This window comes from Haplochromis burtoni, unplaced genomic scaffold (genome assembly GCF_018398535.1).
Source record: "Haplochromis burtoni strain Fernald_Lab_line unplaced genomic scaffold, NCSU_Asbu1 Contig_213, whole genome shotgun sequence".
Taxonomy (NCBI): Eukaryota; Metazoa; Chordata; class Actinopteri; order Cichliformes; family Cichlidae; genus Haplochromis; species Haplochromis burtoni.
Window position 1 is genome coordinate 116559 of NW_024582574.1, and position 15974 is coordinate 132532.

Below are 15974 nucleotides of genomic sequence, written 5' to 3' on the forward strand. Positions count from 1 at the left end.
AGAGGCAAAACCAATGCTTAGGTGAAGATCAGCAACAATAATACATGTAATAATATTTTTATATATACTAATAAAACATTTTTTGTATTCATGACTGGAAACTGAAAATATATATTTTCTAATCATTAAAGTTTGAGTAATAACACAGGAAGTGAGAGGCTATAAATGGAAATTTACACAGCACGTCAGAAATCATGTAGGCTGCCCTAATTCTTCCCAGAATATTGAGCCGCATTTATTCAAAGGCAAAAAAAAAAGAGAGTTATTGTGGATTAGTGTGAGGCTGCTGCTGCTCAAGTTAGCCATGTGGTGCCAGCTGTGGTTAGCTTTGGCTCATGGTCATTTTCATGGCCTGTATCTGGATCCTGCAGGGAGAGTCTGAAACCCTGAGATATCACTAAGCACCAAACATGTGATCATGAGAAGTGTGGAATTGAGGCTGGCATCCGGTCAATGAAAGCACACCCTGGAAACAAAGAATGACTGTAAATATCCACACTTTCTAGCTAAATTTTCTCTCAAATAGGGTTTGAAAGCTGCTGTAGCTGGGCTTTATGGAAAGAGGTTCTGTAAGTGAGTTCTCAAAGAAATCTGAACCACAGCTTGAAATTTTTGTGTCAGGGAGATTTCTCTGCCTGCTGTTGTGGTCATCACCACACCTAAACATGGAACTTTCCCTAGAGCTTCCTAATGATTGTTTAAAACAGTGATTTCCAGGCCTTTTTGCCTTGTTTTTGACTCCTCGTCACAGGTTAAGGCCTTTAGAGGTAACATATATTATTAGAAGCAAGGAAGCATTTTTCCTCTTGAATTGTCTTAATAAAAACATTTTTAGAGGTCTAAAGAAGTAGATATACACAAAAAATAAAGCATAGCAAATAGTTTATGCACTGCAAACACTCACAAACTAGAAAGCTAGAGAGGCATTTACAGCCCTGGCAGATGTCTCTGAAGCAACCTTTAATGGGACGCAGAGGAAATAATGTGCATTAAATTGTGCATCACGACTCCAACGTATCGAAATCAGACCTGAAAGTCTTCTTTTAATGACGCTCACAGACTTCCTCGTCCCTGTTTTCCACTCAAACGTTGCCCAAGAATGGCTGAACGCGGCGACTGCGACAGACAGATGACGCTCTGTGACATCGCACACAGTTTGTCAACTCTCGAAGGCAAACAAACACGGATGCTGGTGCGTCTGTGAAAATCGAGCTGATAGAGTGTGACAGGCAGCAACAGTGCCTGCTGGGTAGACACTGATTCAGTCAACAAAGCCTGTAAATTTGGAGAAGACGGGGGCTTTGGAAATATGATGTTATGAGTGAATCCTGGAGGGGATTACATCATATGTCTGCTCACCGTGACAGACATGCCTTTAAGCAAAGTTATAAATGCACCTGTCCACCCACATATCTGCGAATATACACACCTTTGTGAGAGATTCCTTTGCCACAAGTAGAAGATGAAAGCGCTCGGGTCATGTTTGATTTGAATCACTTTGCTGTTTTATTCAAACCAGTTTAACCATAATCTGATCCTCTGATCCCACCAGTAAATTAAATTCCACACCTGCTGCTGGAGCACATCGACCTGAAAGCCAGAGTCTGAAGTGCATCTTCACTTTGTCATCAAGCTTTCACTGGATCACAGTGTAATTATAGCATAATGATCAACTTCATTTGTGCTGCAGCTTTCAGCAATGATGATTAAAAGTGCAAAGAACTATTTGTACTTTCTACTCATTTCAAAAGAGGATCATCACTTCATATAATGGAAGTTTTTTATTTCAAATATCAAACTGATTTGGGCCTAAATCACGAGCCTATAGAATTTGGACAGAATTTTTGGTGCCGATATCAACAAGATTCGGTGGGCAGAATCAAGCTAGTGCCAGCATAAAGGTAGGGATGATTTTTAAGTGTCTGATCATTTCAAATGCAATATTTCTCACTGTATTTTTAGTTGTGGAAGCAAAGTGAAAGAAAAAACAAAAATGTTTGTATTTCTATGCTCTAATATCCTTTTATTAGCACATGAATATAGCATGAGGTTCTTAGCTTTGCACAAAAAGCTAACTGGCAAAAACGCCCTTCAAAGACGATTTACTTTCTTACTTTGAGTACATGCTTTTCACTTTTACTTGAATTGTTGAAACAGTATTTAAATTCTAACTAAAGTATTTTTTTGGAACACGCATTTGTACTTTTACTTACCTAAATAATTTGTGTACTTTTAACCGCCTCTGAATACAAGGACGAACAAGAAATCCTTACTTCTGAGAAGGTTAGGTCTGGGAATATTTTCCTAAATGATACATTTTCCAATTAAAAAACAAAAACACTACTTCAATTTTTCAATTGAAGAAAGAGAGCCAGAGATTAATAATAACTAATGATTAAATGCAGACTGGTGTATAAACACATGAAAAAAGGTGAGTGAAGAAGAACAGCAGCCTAGGCCTATCGCAGCATAACTAAGGGATGACTCAGGGTCACCTGATCCAGTTCTAATAAAAAGCTTTATCAAAAAGGAAAGTTTTAAGCCTAATGTTAAAAACAGAGAAGGCGTCTGTGTCCTGAATCCAAACTGTTCCACACAAGAGGGGCTGGAAGTTCAAGGCTCTGTCTTTCATTCTATTTTTAAATATACTAGCAAGTCAACTAAGAAGGACCAATTGGAGAGAAAGCGTAAACAAACATAAGTAGTAGTGAAACTAGCTTAATCTAATGATATGTCTGTAAGAAAGTCATGAATTACCCTTAAGTGATTTAAACCCTGCAGCAAACAAACAATATGAGGGTCAGAAAGAATGAAGGTTTCATAAGACTAAAGTGTCAGAAATATAGCAAAGAGGCAAGCCATGGAGAGCATATTCTAGCTCTGCAGCAAAGTCAGAGCAACCAAAGGTCAAAAATAGCAGAATTATTAATGTTTAGTATCCAATAGTGAAGTTCCAAAAGCAGCCCAAGTGCCTTATAACAAACACTCAGTTGAAATGTGTCGTTTGGCTTCTCAAGCTCTCGAAACACTTATGAGTGATATCATTTTGACATTTATCAAACCTCGTCCTGAGAATTTTTTTGCAAACTGAAAGACCTCTTTAATGACTGTCTAGGAGTCAGTGTACAGAAGCTTATTTGGATTTCTTTAGAAGATTTCTGTAGCACATTGTTTAGGATAAGTGAAGAAGCTGTAATAAAGGTGTGAGGCAACAAAACTCAAAATCCTGCTGCTGAGCTTTTAACACCTAGCTAAAGGAGTGACCCCCATTTGTTCTTACAGCCCTTCAGAGGCCACCTGTTAGTTTTAGAATACATTTTAAGGTTTTATTGCTGTTTTTTAAAACTCCTGCCTACGTGTACCAGCTGCTGCGTCTATATGTGCTCGCCCTATGCCTGAGACCTTGTGGCAGGGCCTCGTCAGTGGTCCCAGCCACATGTTTGATCATTAAAGGTGGTTGAGCCTTTGCAGTTCAGCCTCCATGACTGAGGATCTCAAAATTGTTGTGTTAATTATTGTTTAGCACTTCCCTCTACAGGGTAGCGCTTACACATTCACCTAATGAGCAAAATCTCGCCATTCTGATCACAGGAGGACACACAAACCTCTTTGGGATGGTGCCATTAATCTGGCATCCAGCATTAAAAAAAATCTAACAAATATGTAGAGCTACTTGCTGTGACGAACCCTTGTGAATGAGGGAGCAGTGGAAAGCTTCTGTTCTGTTTTGAAGAGTGCTATTTAACTACATATAAAGTAAACTAAAAGCTTCTTTTTCTGCAGGTCTTAAAAACGTAACCTCGGTGCGATGCCCCAAACTGAAACCCTATCAAATTACAGCCAGAGAACGGCTACTTGATAATGTTGATACCAAGTAAGTTTGATACATGCATGTAAAGAGTAATTTTCTACTCTGTTAGCTGTTGATTGTCAAAATCTCGGTGTTAAGTCAGCGCTGACACTATGCGTGCGGTGACAGACAGAACTGCTGTCTGGAAATTTAATGGGAAAGAGGGCGAACAGGAGGGGAAAAAGTGCTGTGAGAGACTTCTTTCTCATTTGTATTCATTGCTTTGCATGGATCGTCTGGCCTCGCTCCCTCAGACCTTCCTGTGGTATAAATCCCATCAGCTTTTCACAAGTGTCCATCAGACAAACAGAGCTTGTAGATGGAAACAGGAGAGGCTCATCAGTGGATTCAAGGCAGTATGAGCTAAAGCGGAGTGTAGGCCCACAGTGACAGAAACACGTGTCTTATTGTGCTTTAATCTGCTGTTATATACAGTTAGATCCATAGGTATTTGGACCATGGCATTTTTTTTCTAACTTTGCCTCTGTAAACCACCAGAGAAGATTTTAAATCAAACAAATAGCATGTGATTAAAGCACAGACTTTCAGCATTTAATTCAAGCTGTTTAACCAAAGAGGATCAAAAGTAATTGGAAAACCAGCCATCAGTTTCACACCCAGGTGATTCCAAGTGTTGAATGCCTATTTGGTAGTTTTCCACTGTCCAAAGAAATATTATTGCATGTGAAGTGAAGGAGGCCATCCATGGCTGAAAAACCAAAATAAACTTATGAAAGAGACAAAAGGCTGAATCAGAGAAGCTGTGTCAAATACTTATGGGCTTGAATGAACACAAATGTCACCACTTTAAAGTGGTGCAATGAATGAAAATGTAACTTCAATCACTCTGAGTTTCACTAACATGAAGCTGAAAATAGGAAATCATGTAATGTGGTCTTGAATGTGCAATTTTTAGGTAAGTGGTGCTACTTTGGTGTTCTTTAACCTGACTTTCTTCAATATAAACAGCGTGTGGATATGGGCGTAACAGGTGTTGGTGTTTACGAGCAGCAAACACTGATAAAGCAGCAACCATGCTCCTGGTGGTACCACACAATCTCAGCTTGTTACAAACCTTACTGCACTGACTAATGCCAGTGGTCAGGGGAGGGGATGCTGTAAGTGTTGTGCAAAGAAGCAGAACTGTGAAAAGAGGTACTCGCTTAAAAAAACACAACCCCCGAGCAAGCCAGCTCTCCAGTGGTTGCTTTAAAAGAGCTTTAGCCATTGTTGCATCGAGCTACAGTTTCATTTATGACTTCACGGGCTGCATGTTTTTCAGCACAATGGCTAAAACATTAGAATCACACACAGTATAAAAGGAAAAGCAGCTTTCTGTGCAGCGCTACATGATTAGTGTGTTAGAAAAAGAGGCGCTAATTAGCCAAAACCACAGGCTTCAGCTGGGTTTGTTTTTACAGGTACTTAGTCATAAAAATGAAATGATTGCATCTTACTGTGTGTGTGTGTGTGTGTGTGTGTGTGTGTGTGTGTGTGTGTGTGTGTGTGTGTGTGTGTGTGTCTGTCTGTGTGTGTGTGTGTGTGTGTGTGTGTGTGTGTGTGTGTGTGTGTGTGTGTGTGTGTGTGTGTGAGAAAGAGAGAGATTGCATTTATTTGTTTCTTTGTCCGCCAACTCCTCCTAGAACATCAGAAGTTGAGCAACCAAACTTGGCACACAGGTTCATCTCCCTTTAGGCTTCTGAAGGTTCTTATCTATATCAGATAATTGCATCATGCTGCCTAGCAACGGCCTCACAATGAGTTAAGACGGCCTGTTTATGGATTCGTGCACTGACAACATCTTATGAAAACATCCTATAGTCTTAATTTAATCACAGTAAAATCTGCTTTATATCGAAAGTGTTGAATTGTGCATGACATATTATGACATCACCACATTGCTTGGCAACCACGTAGCAACGGGTTAAAATTATCTATTTTTAGCACCATGTGAAAACATCCTGTTGTTTTAGTTTCACACCTTCGCAAGATTTCATCTATAGCCATAAAACCTGATTTATACATGCCTAGCAACCACCTAGCAACAGCTTAAATCAACCCACGTTTAACATATAAGACCTCCTTCTTTTCTTTTTTCACATCTATAAATGTGAATACCAGTAATATTAGCATGCTAACACTCCAGAAAGGTTCAAGGACTACTCTAACATGGGCAAGCACTAGTTTAGACGAAACACACACACACCAGATCCACAAATTGTAATTTCATGGGTACACAGCAAGAGGAAAAAACCAAAATCACTAGGATACAAAATTTTACTGGGTGAAGTAAAAGGTTTGAGCTTCCTACAGTCAAATTTCAAGACAATCAAAAATCCGAACTGAACAGTGGCACTGAAGGAAACGTAAGCACCACCATAACCGGTACAGGATTCATCATCAGTTGACTGTGATGTCTAAATTTCAAGGGGATCCATCTTTGTGGAAAACAAAGACACACACACACACACACACACACACACACACACACACACACACACAAAGAGAGACAAATTTTATGGCAAGGTTTTATTTATTGAAATTTTACTTAAAGCACCATCAACAAATCAATGACACAAGTGCCTTTATGAAATATTTACAAACATCTTTTGGTATACTGTATTCTCATATTTACAGTGCAGGATCCCGCACAATACTGACTGACGCTATAAGAAAGTAGAGCTCACATTTGGATCAATGTTACAACTGCTTTGATTCAACACTTTCAAAGACAAAGGAAAGAATATAAAGTGTTCAGTCAACGAGTTATTTGTTATCTGTGGAGAGATAAAAATCTTATCGGGTGCAGCTTTCTGAGAGCTGCTTCGATGACGGGAAATAATTTATCCAAAGCTTTAGAAACAGGCTTTGAGATTTCAAACAAAACACTTAAAAAAGTTGCTTCTCTGTCATGCATTCAGCTGGATATCTCCCCTTTAAAACCTCCAGCTGGAGGGACTCATAGTGTAATGCAACAAAATGGCTTTGAGCTTAGGAAAAAGCCATAAGCAAAAACAAAGAACAGTGCAATCTATGATGGAGAGGAGAGAGATATTGACCTAATTGTAACATCATCAGTTACTACATTATGAATCTGAGCCATAAAATACTGTACATGTACTCGGCAGCATATTAAAGCAGAACACCATGTGGTGTGAAACGGATCACAGAGAGATGGTTTTGGTTCGGTTGTTATATGCTGCTGTTCACTAATGGCTATCAGAGGTGTTGCATTAGAAAAAATTTGAGGTTGAATTTTTGTTGCTGTTTTCCAGCAAAATTGTAAAAATGAGTGTTAAGTGTTGTTGTTTCCAGACAGTCACATGGCTGGATTATTGCTGGTGGAGGAGGTTCAAACATCAGTGCTGGCTTGCGTTGTGTTGACAGTGTCTCCTTTAACCTGCAGACAGGGAATCATGGGAAAGAGAAAGAGGTAGACATGTCAGACTTAAAGGTCAACCTTCTAAAATGTAACTCCAGTGACCTGTGTTTGCAGCTAATGTGGTAAAACTGACACATTCGGGTAGTTTTTCAGCTGATATTTGGGATCAAAAGGGTTTAAATTAGAGCATAATTCAGCCCAACTCCATCTCTAGTGTGCCACTCTCACTGACTCACAGTGCCGTACAGTCCATCACAGCCTCGCTGCCCACATGGTAAGCACTGGTTCACGCAGCGTCAGAGAAGGATCACTAATCACAAACCTCAGACTCTGGCAGCAACAAAACAATAAAACCTTCACTTCACAGCTCCTCTGCTACCCGTGAGCTGAGCTGGAAAGGTGATGATCCCACACACGACTAAAAAAAACATAAGTGTGAAAACTCAGAGCGGAGGTGCTTAACTTGAAAGCAACGTTTGCAGTGGCCGATAATCATCCTGTTTTCCTGAGCATATTTGGCAATGAATCTATTCTTGTGTAGAATAAAGGTTTCACACACTTTAGAACCAAGCATCTGCATTTTGGTGTTTTTCAGCTCATTGTTTTGCTTCACAAACATCAGAAACTTCCTGTTTAGCTCTGCTCTCAATGCCTTTCACAGCCTCCGTTCTTGCTACACATTAACCAGAGCTTCATATTTGAGTGGTAAATAAGCTGATGAAGAGGTTTGGTATGAAGCTGTAGTTGACTGAAGCACCTAAAAGCATCTACATTCATGGGCAACATAAATGAAGCCTGCTGGATCCTCGAATTAATCACTAGGTTAAAACTGGTCATGAGACTGGTTTTCGTCTGAATGTCACAAAGGTTAAACTTATTCTAGGTTATTTTAACAAACTTGCTTTCAGCAACACTGCATATGCTTTCTTTTCTTACTCCCAGCCACCATTGTGCCCGAGTCACCGTGGAAATTCACAGGTCTGACAAACAGGGCACAGCTGCCACGCTAGATGGCATCGCATTGAGCAACCGCAGCAACACCAACATCACATTTACTTCTGTTTTGAGATCTCTTGTGTAACCTCGTGTGTACAAAGTGCCTCCTAGTTGAATGCAAGTAACCTCTAGCCCTTGTACAGCTTTGGAAATAAAACCCTGGGAAAAAGCAATGTGTAAATGACGTTGGTCAACAGTTCGCGGAGCGGACCTTGACCTCGCCTTCCCGGCTCTTCCAGTAAAGGAGACTATTCCAGGGTTGAGTTGCACCACACTTCCACGCATGCCTGTTGTAATCACTAACAGATGTTAGTGGTGTTTGCGCTTTCAAACATGTGCAGTGACGAAAGGGTCACAGTTCATCAGTCACAGCTCTGCTGAAAACCAGCTGGTGCATCACAACAAACAGAGGCTGGCAGCAGAGAGGAAACGGCTTGGAAACACTTTTTATTGCCCGAGTCAGCTGTTGATCTGTGTTGTGTTAGCATTGTTGTGCAACATGCTATAAGTAATTTGTTTGCGCAACACTCTGTGTTTGTACTATGAGAAAATCAATATTAAGTGAAGTTTTGTTAGTAGGCAGCAGGAAAATGTCACTCAAAACTCTACACTTCTTCATGCTTGATCATCATTTGGTTTAAAAACACATTTTGGAGATCTAATAATCTAATATATAAACAAATCCTAAGTGTCCAGGCATATTATCAATATAAAATGTCTGTGAGGTTGCAATTGAGAGAAATTATTCTCAAAATAGTCTGTAAATGTTAATAACTTGATAATATGCACAGGTATGCTCACCTTAAATTCAGTTACAGACGTTTAGAGTCCTCTGCAGTTTCACCTATGCAACGAATTCAAAGAAAAGTCATGAGATCAGTCAGTGTGGAATAAAGCAACTTCAGCGTAAGAAGCTCTGCTGGACGATTACTTGATGTAAACAACAGCGACATCTGCTGGATAAACTGTGGCACCTCCTTCACGCCTCTCTCAAACCAGCTGGGTCTTTTCCTGTGCGGGTGGCTCTTCACGTTGGTGGAGTGGTTGCAAAAGTCTGAGCACCTGTCACTGCACTACACTATGATGCTCAGCTTGCGTTTTATCTTTTGGTTGAACCAGTTTTTGTCTGAGAGCATTACTGGCACTTTAGCTCCAGTGACAGTGGCAAGACTTTTTTTCCACACCCTAACTCATGTCATGACTCACATACGATTAATGGCATGTCAGTGACCTTCAGGACAACCTCCAAGGGCACAGCCTCCCTCGCTGGGGCTTAAATGCCTGTGACTCTTGGCCAGTTGTTTCAGAACTGACAGAGTCTCTTGGTTAAGAGACAAAAAGAAGACCTGGTGCCTTCTTTTTAGTCACTCGACACCACCAAAACCTGGATGTCAGTGAACTTCGACGTATTTCTTTTGTGATCTGTATTTCTATCAGATTTCTAGCCACAGTATTTTTGTTTCCAAATTCTCTTCTTCATCCAGTGAAACCTACCATCTTTTTTCATCCACTCGTCCAACTCTTCCATTTCGAGCTCGAGTACAGAGGGCACGTCCTCTTCAAACATCGGCCTGAAAGACACAAAGAAGAAAGGACTGAGAGTCATATTTTTTTCTCTCTTTTGTATCATCACATTAAATATAATTTCAAAGGATTTCAGAGCCACATTTTTTAATCTTTAATAAGTCGGACTTAAATAAAAAAGAAAGACGTGTTTGTAGTATTATAGTAAAAGATTGCACAGAAGCCAGGGGGTAGTATATGTTTTCTTTACAGCTCTCAGTATCATTCAGCTGCAGCCACAAGCAGGAAGTTATTCTCACAAAGCGCTGAACATCGAGATGATATCAGTTCTTTAACAGGTTCAATAAGCAGTTGTAGCAAAATGACATGGGTGACACTTACATCGGCACCTTCTCTGTACTGGATCCATCCAAATATGGATCTTCTTTACTCAGGTCTACAAGCAGAGAATATGCAGCAGTCAAGGCCGCAGTCATAAAAAAACAAAAAAAAAACAAATCAGATAATCTGTACATTAAATAATAATAATAATAATAATAATAATAATAAATTTTATTTATGAGCGCCTTTCAAGTCACCCAAGGACACTTTACAATAAGATAAAACACTTAGTAAAACAATGGCAGAATAAGAACAATAAAATACAAGCACAAGATAAAATGAACAAACAGTGGATTCACAGTGAATATGCAGATTTGAACAGATGAGTTTTGAGTTGGGATTTAAACTGGGGGAGAGAACCAATATTTCTTATTTCTGGGGGCAGAGAGTTCCACAGCCTGGGAGCAGAGCAGCTGAAAGCTCTGCTTCCCATGGTGGTGAGGCGGAAGGAAGGTACAGTAAGCTGGATAGAAGAAGAAGAACGAAGTGAACGGGCAGAACAAGTGGTGGTTAACAGGTCAGAAAGGTAAGGAGGAGCGAGGTTATGAATGGCCTTGAAGGTGAGCAGAAGAAGTTTGAAAATTATCCGGAATTTCACAGGGAGCCAGTGAAGTTCCTGAAGAACAGGGGTGATGTGCTGGTAGGAGGGGGTTCTGGTGATAATGCGAGCAGCAGAGTTCTGAACCAGTTGAAGCTTATGGAGGGATTTTTGGGGGAGACCATGCAGAAGAGAATTGCAGTAGTCATTAAAAACCACCAAACACTAAATTATTTCAGATACTTCAGTCTATCACCCCCAGTCCTTCACTTTTTGTTTGTTTTTGGACTTTTTGTTTTTCTCTGTGTACAGGCCTTCTAGATTCCCTGCACGTCTTCCCTGCCGTCTGGATTTCTGTAGATGTGTGTGAGTGAGCATGAGCATTTTGGAGTGGACTTTCTGAGTGAGTTGTGGATTAAGTTGAAGCTCCACCCCCTGTGTTATCTGTCTCACTGTATATATGTATATATCCTCACTTGGTGTCACATTGTAAATAAACCCTCACCTTCTCTCTAAACTTCAGAGTCCTGCGAGTGAGTCCTCTGCCTAATAATCTGTGACACCAGGATTAAGTGAGAGAAGTGAAACTTTAAAATATTCCCTCCTCTGATTGACATACCTGGATTTCTCTTTTGTTTGTTCCACCTGCGGTTGATGAAAATGCCACAAACTATCATGCAGATGATTAAGACCACCAGCACTGCAGGGATAATGATAATGATGGGGTCCAGGCCTGATGATTCAGTTTCATCCATGGAGTTTTCATCTATTGATGTGGCAACTGTGGAAGGAAGACAGCAGTTTAATCATTCGTTTCACCCAGGCCTCATAACGGTCTTAAAATTTGTTCACTGGCATAAAAATATGCAAAGAAGGGATTTTCACAGGAATTAAAACCATGGGGCATTACTGACATTACATTCAATTCAGCCCAGTGACTACTACAGTTGCACAGGTGATAATTAATGCAATCATTACTCATGTGGTAAAAGAAGCAGTCAGTTATACATACCACTACCGGAGGCACTGCCTTCTGCATGAACCCCGAGTAGAAACAACCAGAAATTGTGAGATGGTTTCATCCAAAATGAAAAGGGAGCAAAAACAGAACAAATGATGATAAAAAACAAAGCAAAGCATCATTCACATGTAATGATGGGGGGGGGGGGGAAATGATTTCATGTAAAATAAAAGCTGCTGTGGACCCACCGTACAGAGTCCCATTTGAACTGGTCTGATTGATGACTATACTGGTGTCAGTAACAACTGGGAACAACAGAAAGAGCAGATGTGTTCATACTCCTGGACAAAAGTATGTAGATATCCAAAAAGTGTGGTTGCTAAGCATCTAAATTGAAAACCAAATACAAAAAAGATGCTGTAGTAACATCATAACAGTTTTTTTTTATTATAATATGAAAGAAACAGAGCAACAAAGAAAAACCTAATATCGTAAAGCTAAAAATATCCAATATCCAGATTACTGCTTAAGTAAAAGCAACACAATTACCCCAATACGAGGCCCGCTTTCATTTTTAGCAACAAAACGTAAGTAAAATTTCTCTCTTTGCAGAAACCCGAGGGTGTGTTAAAAAAAATAGTGTTATTGTTGTCGTCGCTAGAGTTGAACTAGGGTTCAGGCATCGTTCAAAGGGTCACAAGATAAATGCGAGGCGACTGCGGGGAGAGGAAAGAAGAAGAATGAGGTTCCATACCATTTCCTGAAGCTGTCTTTTATGATGTGACACATTCACTTGGAGGTTTGTGATGATTTTAAGTTTATATTGGGCAGGAAATTAAAAAAAAAGAAAAATTGTTCCACAAGCTCACTTACAAAATTAACATTGATGAAGTCCAAAGATGCTTAAATTCTTATTAATTTTAGTTAATGTGCAGGCAACACCTGCACAAGTAACTGAAAAGCACTCTCAAAGTAAAAACAAATATATTTAAATTAGGCAGACTCCCAGAGAAAATACATTTATCAGAGCTAAAACCATAAACAGCAGAAATAAATTTTAAAAAAGAAACGAAATGAAAAGAAAAAGAATACAATTCTGTGTTAATATGAAAAGCATAAGCACCTCTCCTTCCTCCTTTACAGTCACTGAATGATTCATGTCATGCTTTCGATTAGTGTTGTACATTCTGAAATGATTCAGAGTATTTGAGGGCAGGGACGCTAATACTCTGAAATTTTGTAAGAATCGCTGGCTGCATGGGTCATGAGACAGTAAAGTGTGTTGTGTTGTCTCTTTCGTGGGAAACGCTGATCTAAAAATTAGTCACTACAGCTTTAAAATAAGTACAGGAAAGTAAAAGCTACTTTAATACACCTTAGTGGCAGAAAAAAGCAATAAAAATGGCTGTATTGATAAGTAGAGGCACGCATGAGTCTCTGAGTGAACATCGCAGAAAAAACAAAACAAAACACTTGTAACAGACTAGAGGAAAAAGTCCTAAATACTCGCGATTTTTAAAAGAAATCATATTTTGCAGACATTCTCCACGGTGTTGGAGACTCTGGGATTTTCCCCCATTCAGCGAGGTGGGCACCTGACGTTTGGTGGTGAAGTCATGCTCACTGTTGGATGTTTATCCAAGAGAACGTGTTGAAGTGGGTGACAGCGTCTGCAGAACTGCAGCTGAGTGGGCTGATTAATACTGAAACACCGTCACATGGTGGGATTTCTTTCCCCTCTTTGCAAGTTCAGACTTGTAAATGCTTAATTTACAGCCCAGCCCACAGGCTCAGTGCAGACCTGAGGAGAAGTGATTCTTTAAGGATCTGGAGGAGAGGGGAGGGCTCTCCTCATTTTTGTCCAAAATTTCAGTGTAAGTGCACTCAGGAACTCCAGTACGACAGAAAAAAAGATTAAAATCCACACCAATGTATATAAATACATTGGTGTTAAGTTCTGCTGTAAACTGATGCATCAAATAAATGCATAAAAGAGACATAAATTGAAGTAAATTTTAATTATATTATCATAAGATATTGTTTCAATAAAGGGAATTCAAGGCAAAGGTTATACATATATGCGTGCAGGTTACTCTCTATGGTGATCTTATGAGCAAATATCTCTTTTTTAATTTCAGGCCTTCAGTTAGAGATATCAAGATATCAAGATTGAGACAAACTAAGACATCCGTTTCTCAGAGCACTGACACAACTGACAGAAAAAACATGTCCACATACTTTTGCAGCATATTATTTACACCTCACCTGTGGTTACTGTGTCATTCCCTGACCCGCTTTGTTCCATTTCTTCTTGGCCAAACCCTGTATTTGGACACAGCTCGTTACTTTGTGTTGGGGAGCTGTTATGTCATTGAAACTGGACGGCAAACACTTGAAAGTAAAGCATCTGCAGCATTTCATAGCAAAAGTGAAACACACCTGGGGCTGAAGACTGTTACTTCTGCTTGACTTCATTGGCAACATTGTGAAAAACAGCGAACCTGAGTCAGATCGCACAGGAACTCAGCACTTCCGTCTAGTTTAGTCCAAATGATTGCAAAAAAAATCAAAACTGTTGCAAAACCGAGGACTAGGAGGCGATGATGTTGAGCAACTGGTTTAAAGCAAGTTTGCCACTCAGTAAAAAACAATAATGTTGTGTTGAAACTGTCCTTTTCAGAGTGTATTAACTGTAGACTGTGACGCCTGTAAAAGGCAGCTTTGGCTGACCTTGTTATAGACTTATAAAACTATAAAGACAAGTAACTGATTTCTACACATGGTGCTCATCTCACAGTCAAACCTGTGACTCTTCTAGCTCTATACTGTCAATTTCTGCTTGTTACATTTTAACTATAGGAGAAGTTTTTTTGATTTTGAAAGCGTGAACAATAGGAGCCTTTGATTTTCAGTCAAAAAGACGTTCTCAGAGTGCCCCAAAAGAAAAACTGAAGCGCACAAACGGCAAAAGCGGGGAGGAGGCAGGAAAGCGGAGAGCACTGCTTTGTTTGAATTCACTGAGTAAAGAAACGAATGTCCCCGGTCCTACCTGTCCCAGGCAGCACAGTGGTCAGCAGCAGCAGCAGGAGCAGGGGGACCTTCACCCTCGGGGTGCTCATGTTACCAATCCAAGAGACAGACATAGTGCCATTGTGCGCCCGCTTCCTTCTGTACTGTCACAGCATCACACTTCCTGATATGACTTAACGTTAAATAGAAGAAGAAGAAAAACGATTCTCTCTGTCTCACTCACACACCCTCAGACGCTCTGAGATGTGATGCAATCAGCTGTGTGCTTGTAGCCACACGCCTCATGGCATTCTTGGTGGTTAGGTATGCAGCTCAACAGAGTGAAGGGGGAAGCTGAACAAACTTTAAGGAAGGAAAAAAGGAAGAAAAAAAAAAAACAGGTGGCGTGAGCTCTGCCAAGAGAAGAAAGCTGTCACCGAGCTACCGCATTAAATGATCCAAGTGTGAAACTGCTGCGTGTCTGCTGTGTCCACTATAGCTGGAGCTTGAGCCACTGTTTGTGGTGAGACACTGATCATGAACCTCAGGGTCATGCTGCCTTGGTTATCAGTCAGCTGCTGTGGGTTCTTGGCCTACTTTAAAAAGACCACAGTTTCTCTTCTCATCGTTAGAAATGCGACGGTGATGTGTTTCAACATGACGGCCATCAGCTTTATCTGTTCAGATCACCTCAAGAGTCACGTGGGGATAAAATGTATACCACAGAATTACTGTTCGATTCCCATGAAAAGAAGAAGAATGAGACTCTGTTAGCACAAACAAGAATAAATGAAGTGATAGAAAATGAATATCTAATTGAATATAAATGGACATAGAGAAGTTGGGCTGCATGTTTTGAGCGTTCTGATATAAATGTTCAGTAAAATTTTCACAATTATGGTTTGACATGATATGAAGTTAGCACAGGTTTTCTATTTGAGCCTGACTGAAGAAAAGTAAATGTCTTATCAGATTTTACAGCCACGAGTCAAGAATCAAACCCCTGCAAACCTCATGGTGCTGCTGAGAAGGCTTCATCCTTATGGGGACAAGAAAGTCTGCATTGCACCCACTTGCTTCCCAATACACACAACAGTGCATACACCCACCACATCACCACCTAGTAGAGTTTTCAGCATTGAATTGGGGAAATGGGTTGTGTTTTGGGGTTAAAATAGACGTGCTCAACCGTGTGAGCCTCGTGTTTGAGACTGTTTGGCCCAAAAACCTTGAAGACCAACAGGTGTAGCTGTGGCTAAAAACCATCGGTGTCTTCAATAAATAAGTCTTTTTAAAATTGCTTACAAAACAAAAAGCATCTGTCAATTTCATC

At 40.1% G+C, this 15974-nt stretch overlaps 1 protein-coding gene across 5 annotated transcripts; it reads right to left on the reverse strand.

The window, feature by feature from the left end:
- Positions 1 to 6364: 6364 nt before the first annotated feature.
- Positions 6365 to 14893, reverse strand: tmem154 (transmembrane protein 154). 5 transcript variants are annotated; one of them, XM_042226465.1, is made up of 10 exons: positions 14682 to 14887; positions 14072 to 14168; positions 13898 to 13954; positions 11881 to 11937; positions 11684 to 11704; positions 11291 to 11452; positions 10134 to 10188; positions 9723 to 9799; positions 9030 to 9072; positions 6365 to 7250 (listed from the first exon to the last, which is right to left on the reverse strand). In XM_042226465.1, the coding sequence occupies exons 3-9, from the start codon at positions 13935 to 13937 to the stop codon at positions 9041 to 9043; spliced, it is 444 nt and encodes a 147-aa protein (XP_042082399.1). In that variant the 5' UTR covers positions 13938 to 13954; positions 14072 to 14168; positions 14682 to 14887; the 3' UTR covers positions 6365 to 7250; positions 9030 to 9040. The 5 variants fall into 5 exon arrangements, with proteins under 5 accessions (XP_042082399.1, XP_005936764.1, XP_005936763.1 ...); XM_005936702.3 differs by lacking the exon at positions 14072 to 14168 and having other exon boundaries at positions 11684 to 11701; positions 14682 to 14893; XM_005936701.3 differs by lacking the exon at positions 14072 to 14168 and having other exon boundaries at positions 14682 to 14892.
- Positions 14894 to 15974: the final 1081 nt, after the last annotated feature.

Coding starts and splice junctions, on each gene's coding strand:
- tmem154 (XM_005936701.3), bottom strand. CDS start 14,775: ATGTCTGTCTCTTGGATTGGTAACATGAGCACCCCGAGGGTGAAGGTC. Junction 11,705..11,880: donor TTCAAATGGGACTCTGTACG/GTGGGTCCACAG, acceptor GGGTTCATGCAG/AAGGCAGTGCCTCCGGTAGT. Junction 11,453..11,683: donor AGGCAGTGCCTCCGGTAGTG/GTATGTATAACT, acceptor TTCCTTCCACAG/TTGCCACATCAATAGATGAA.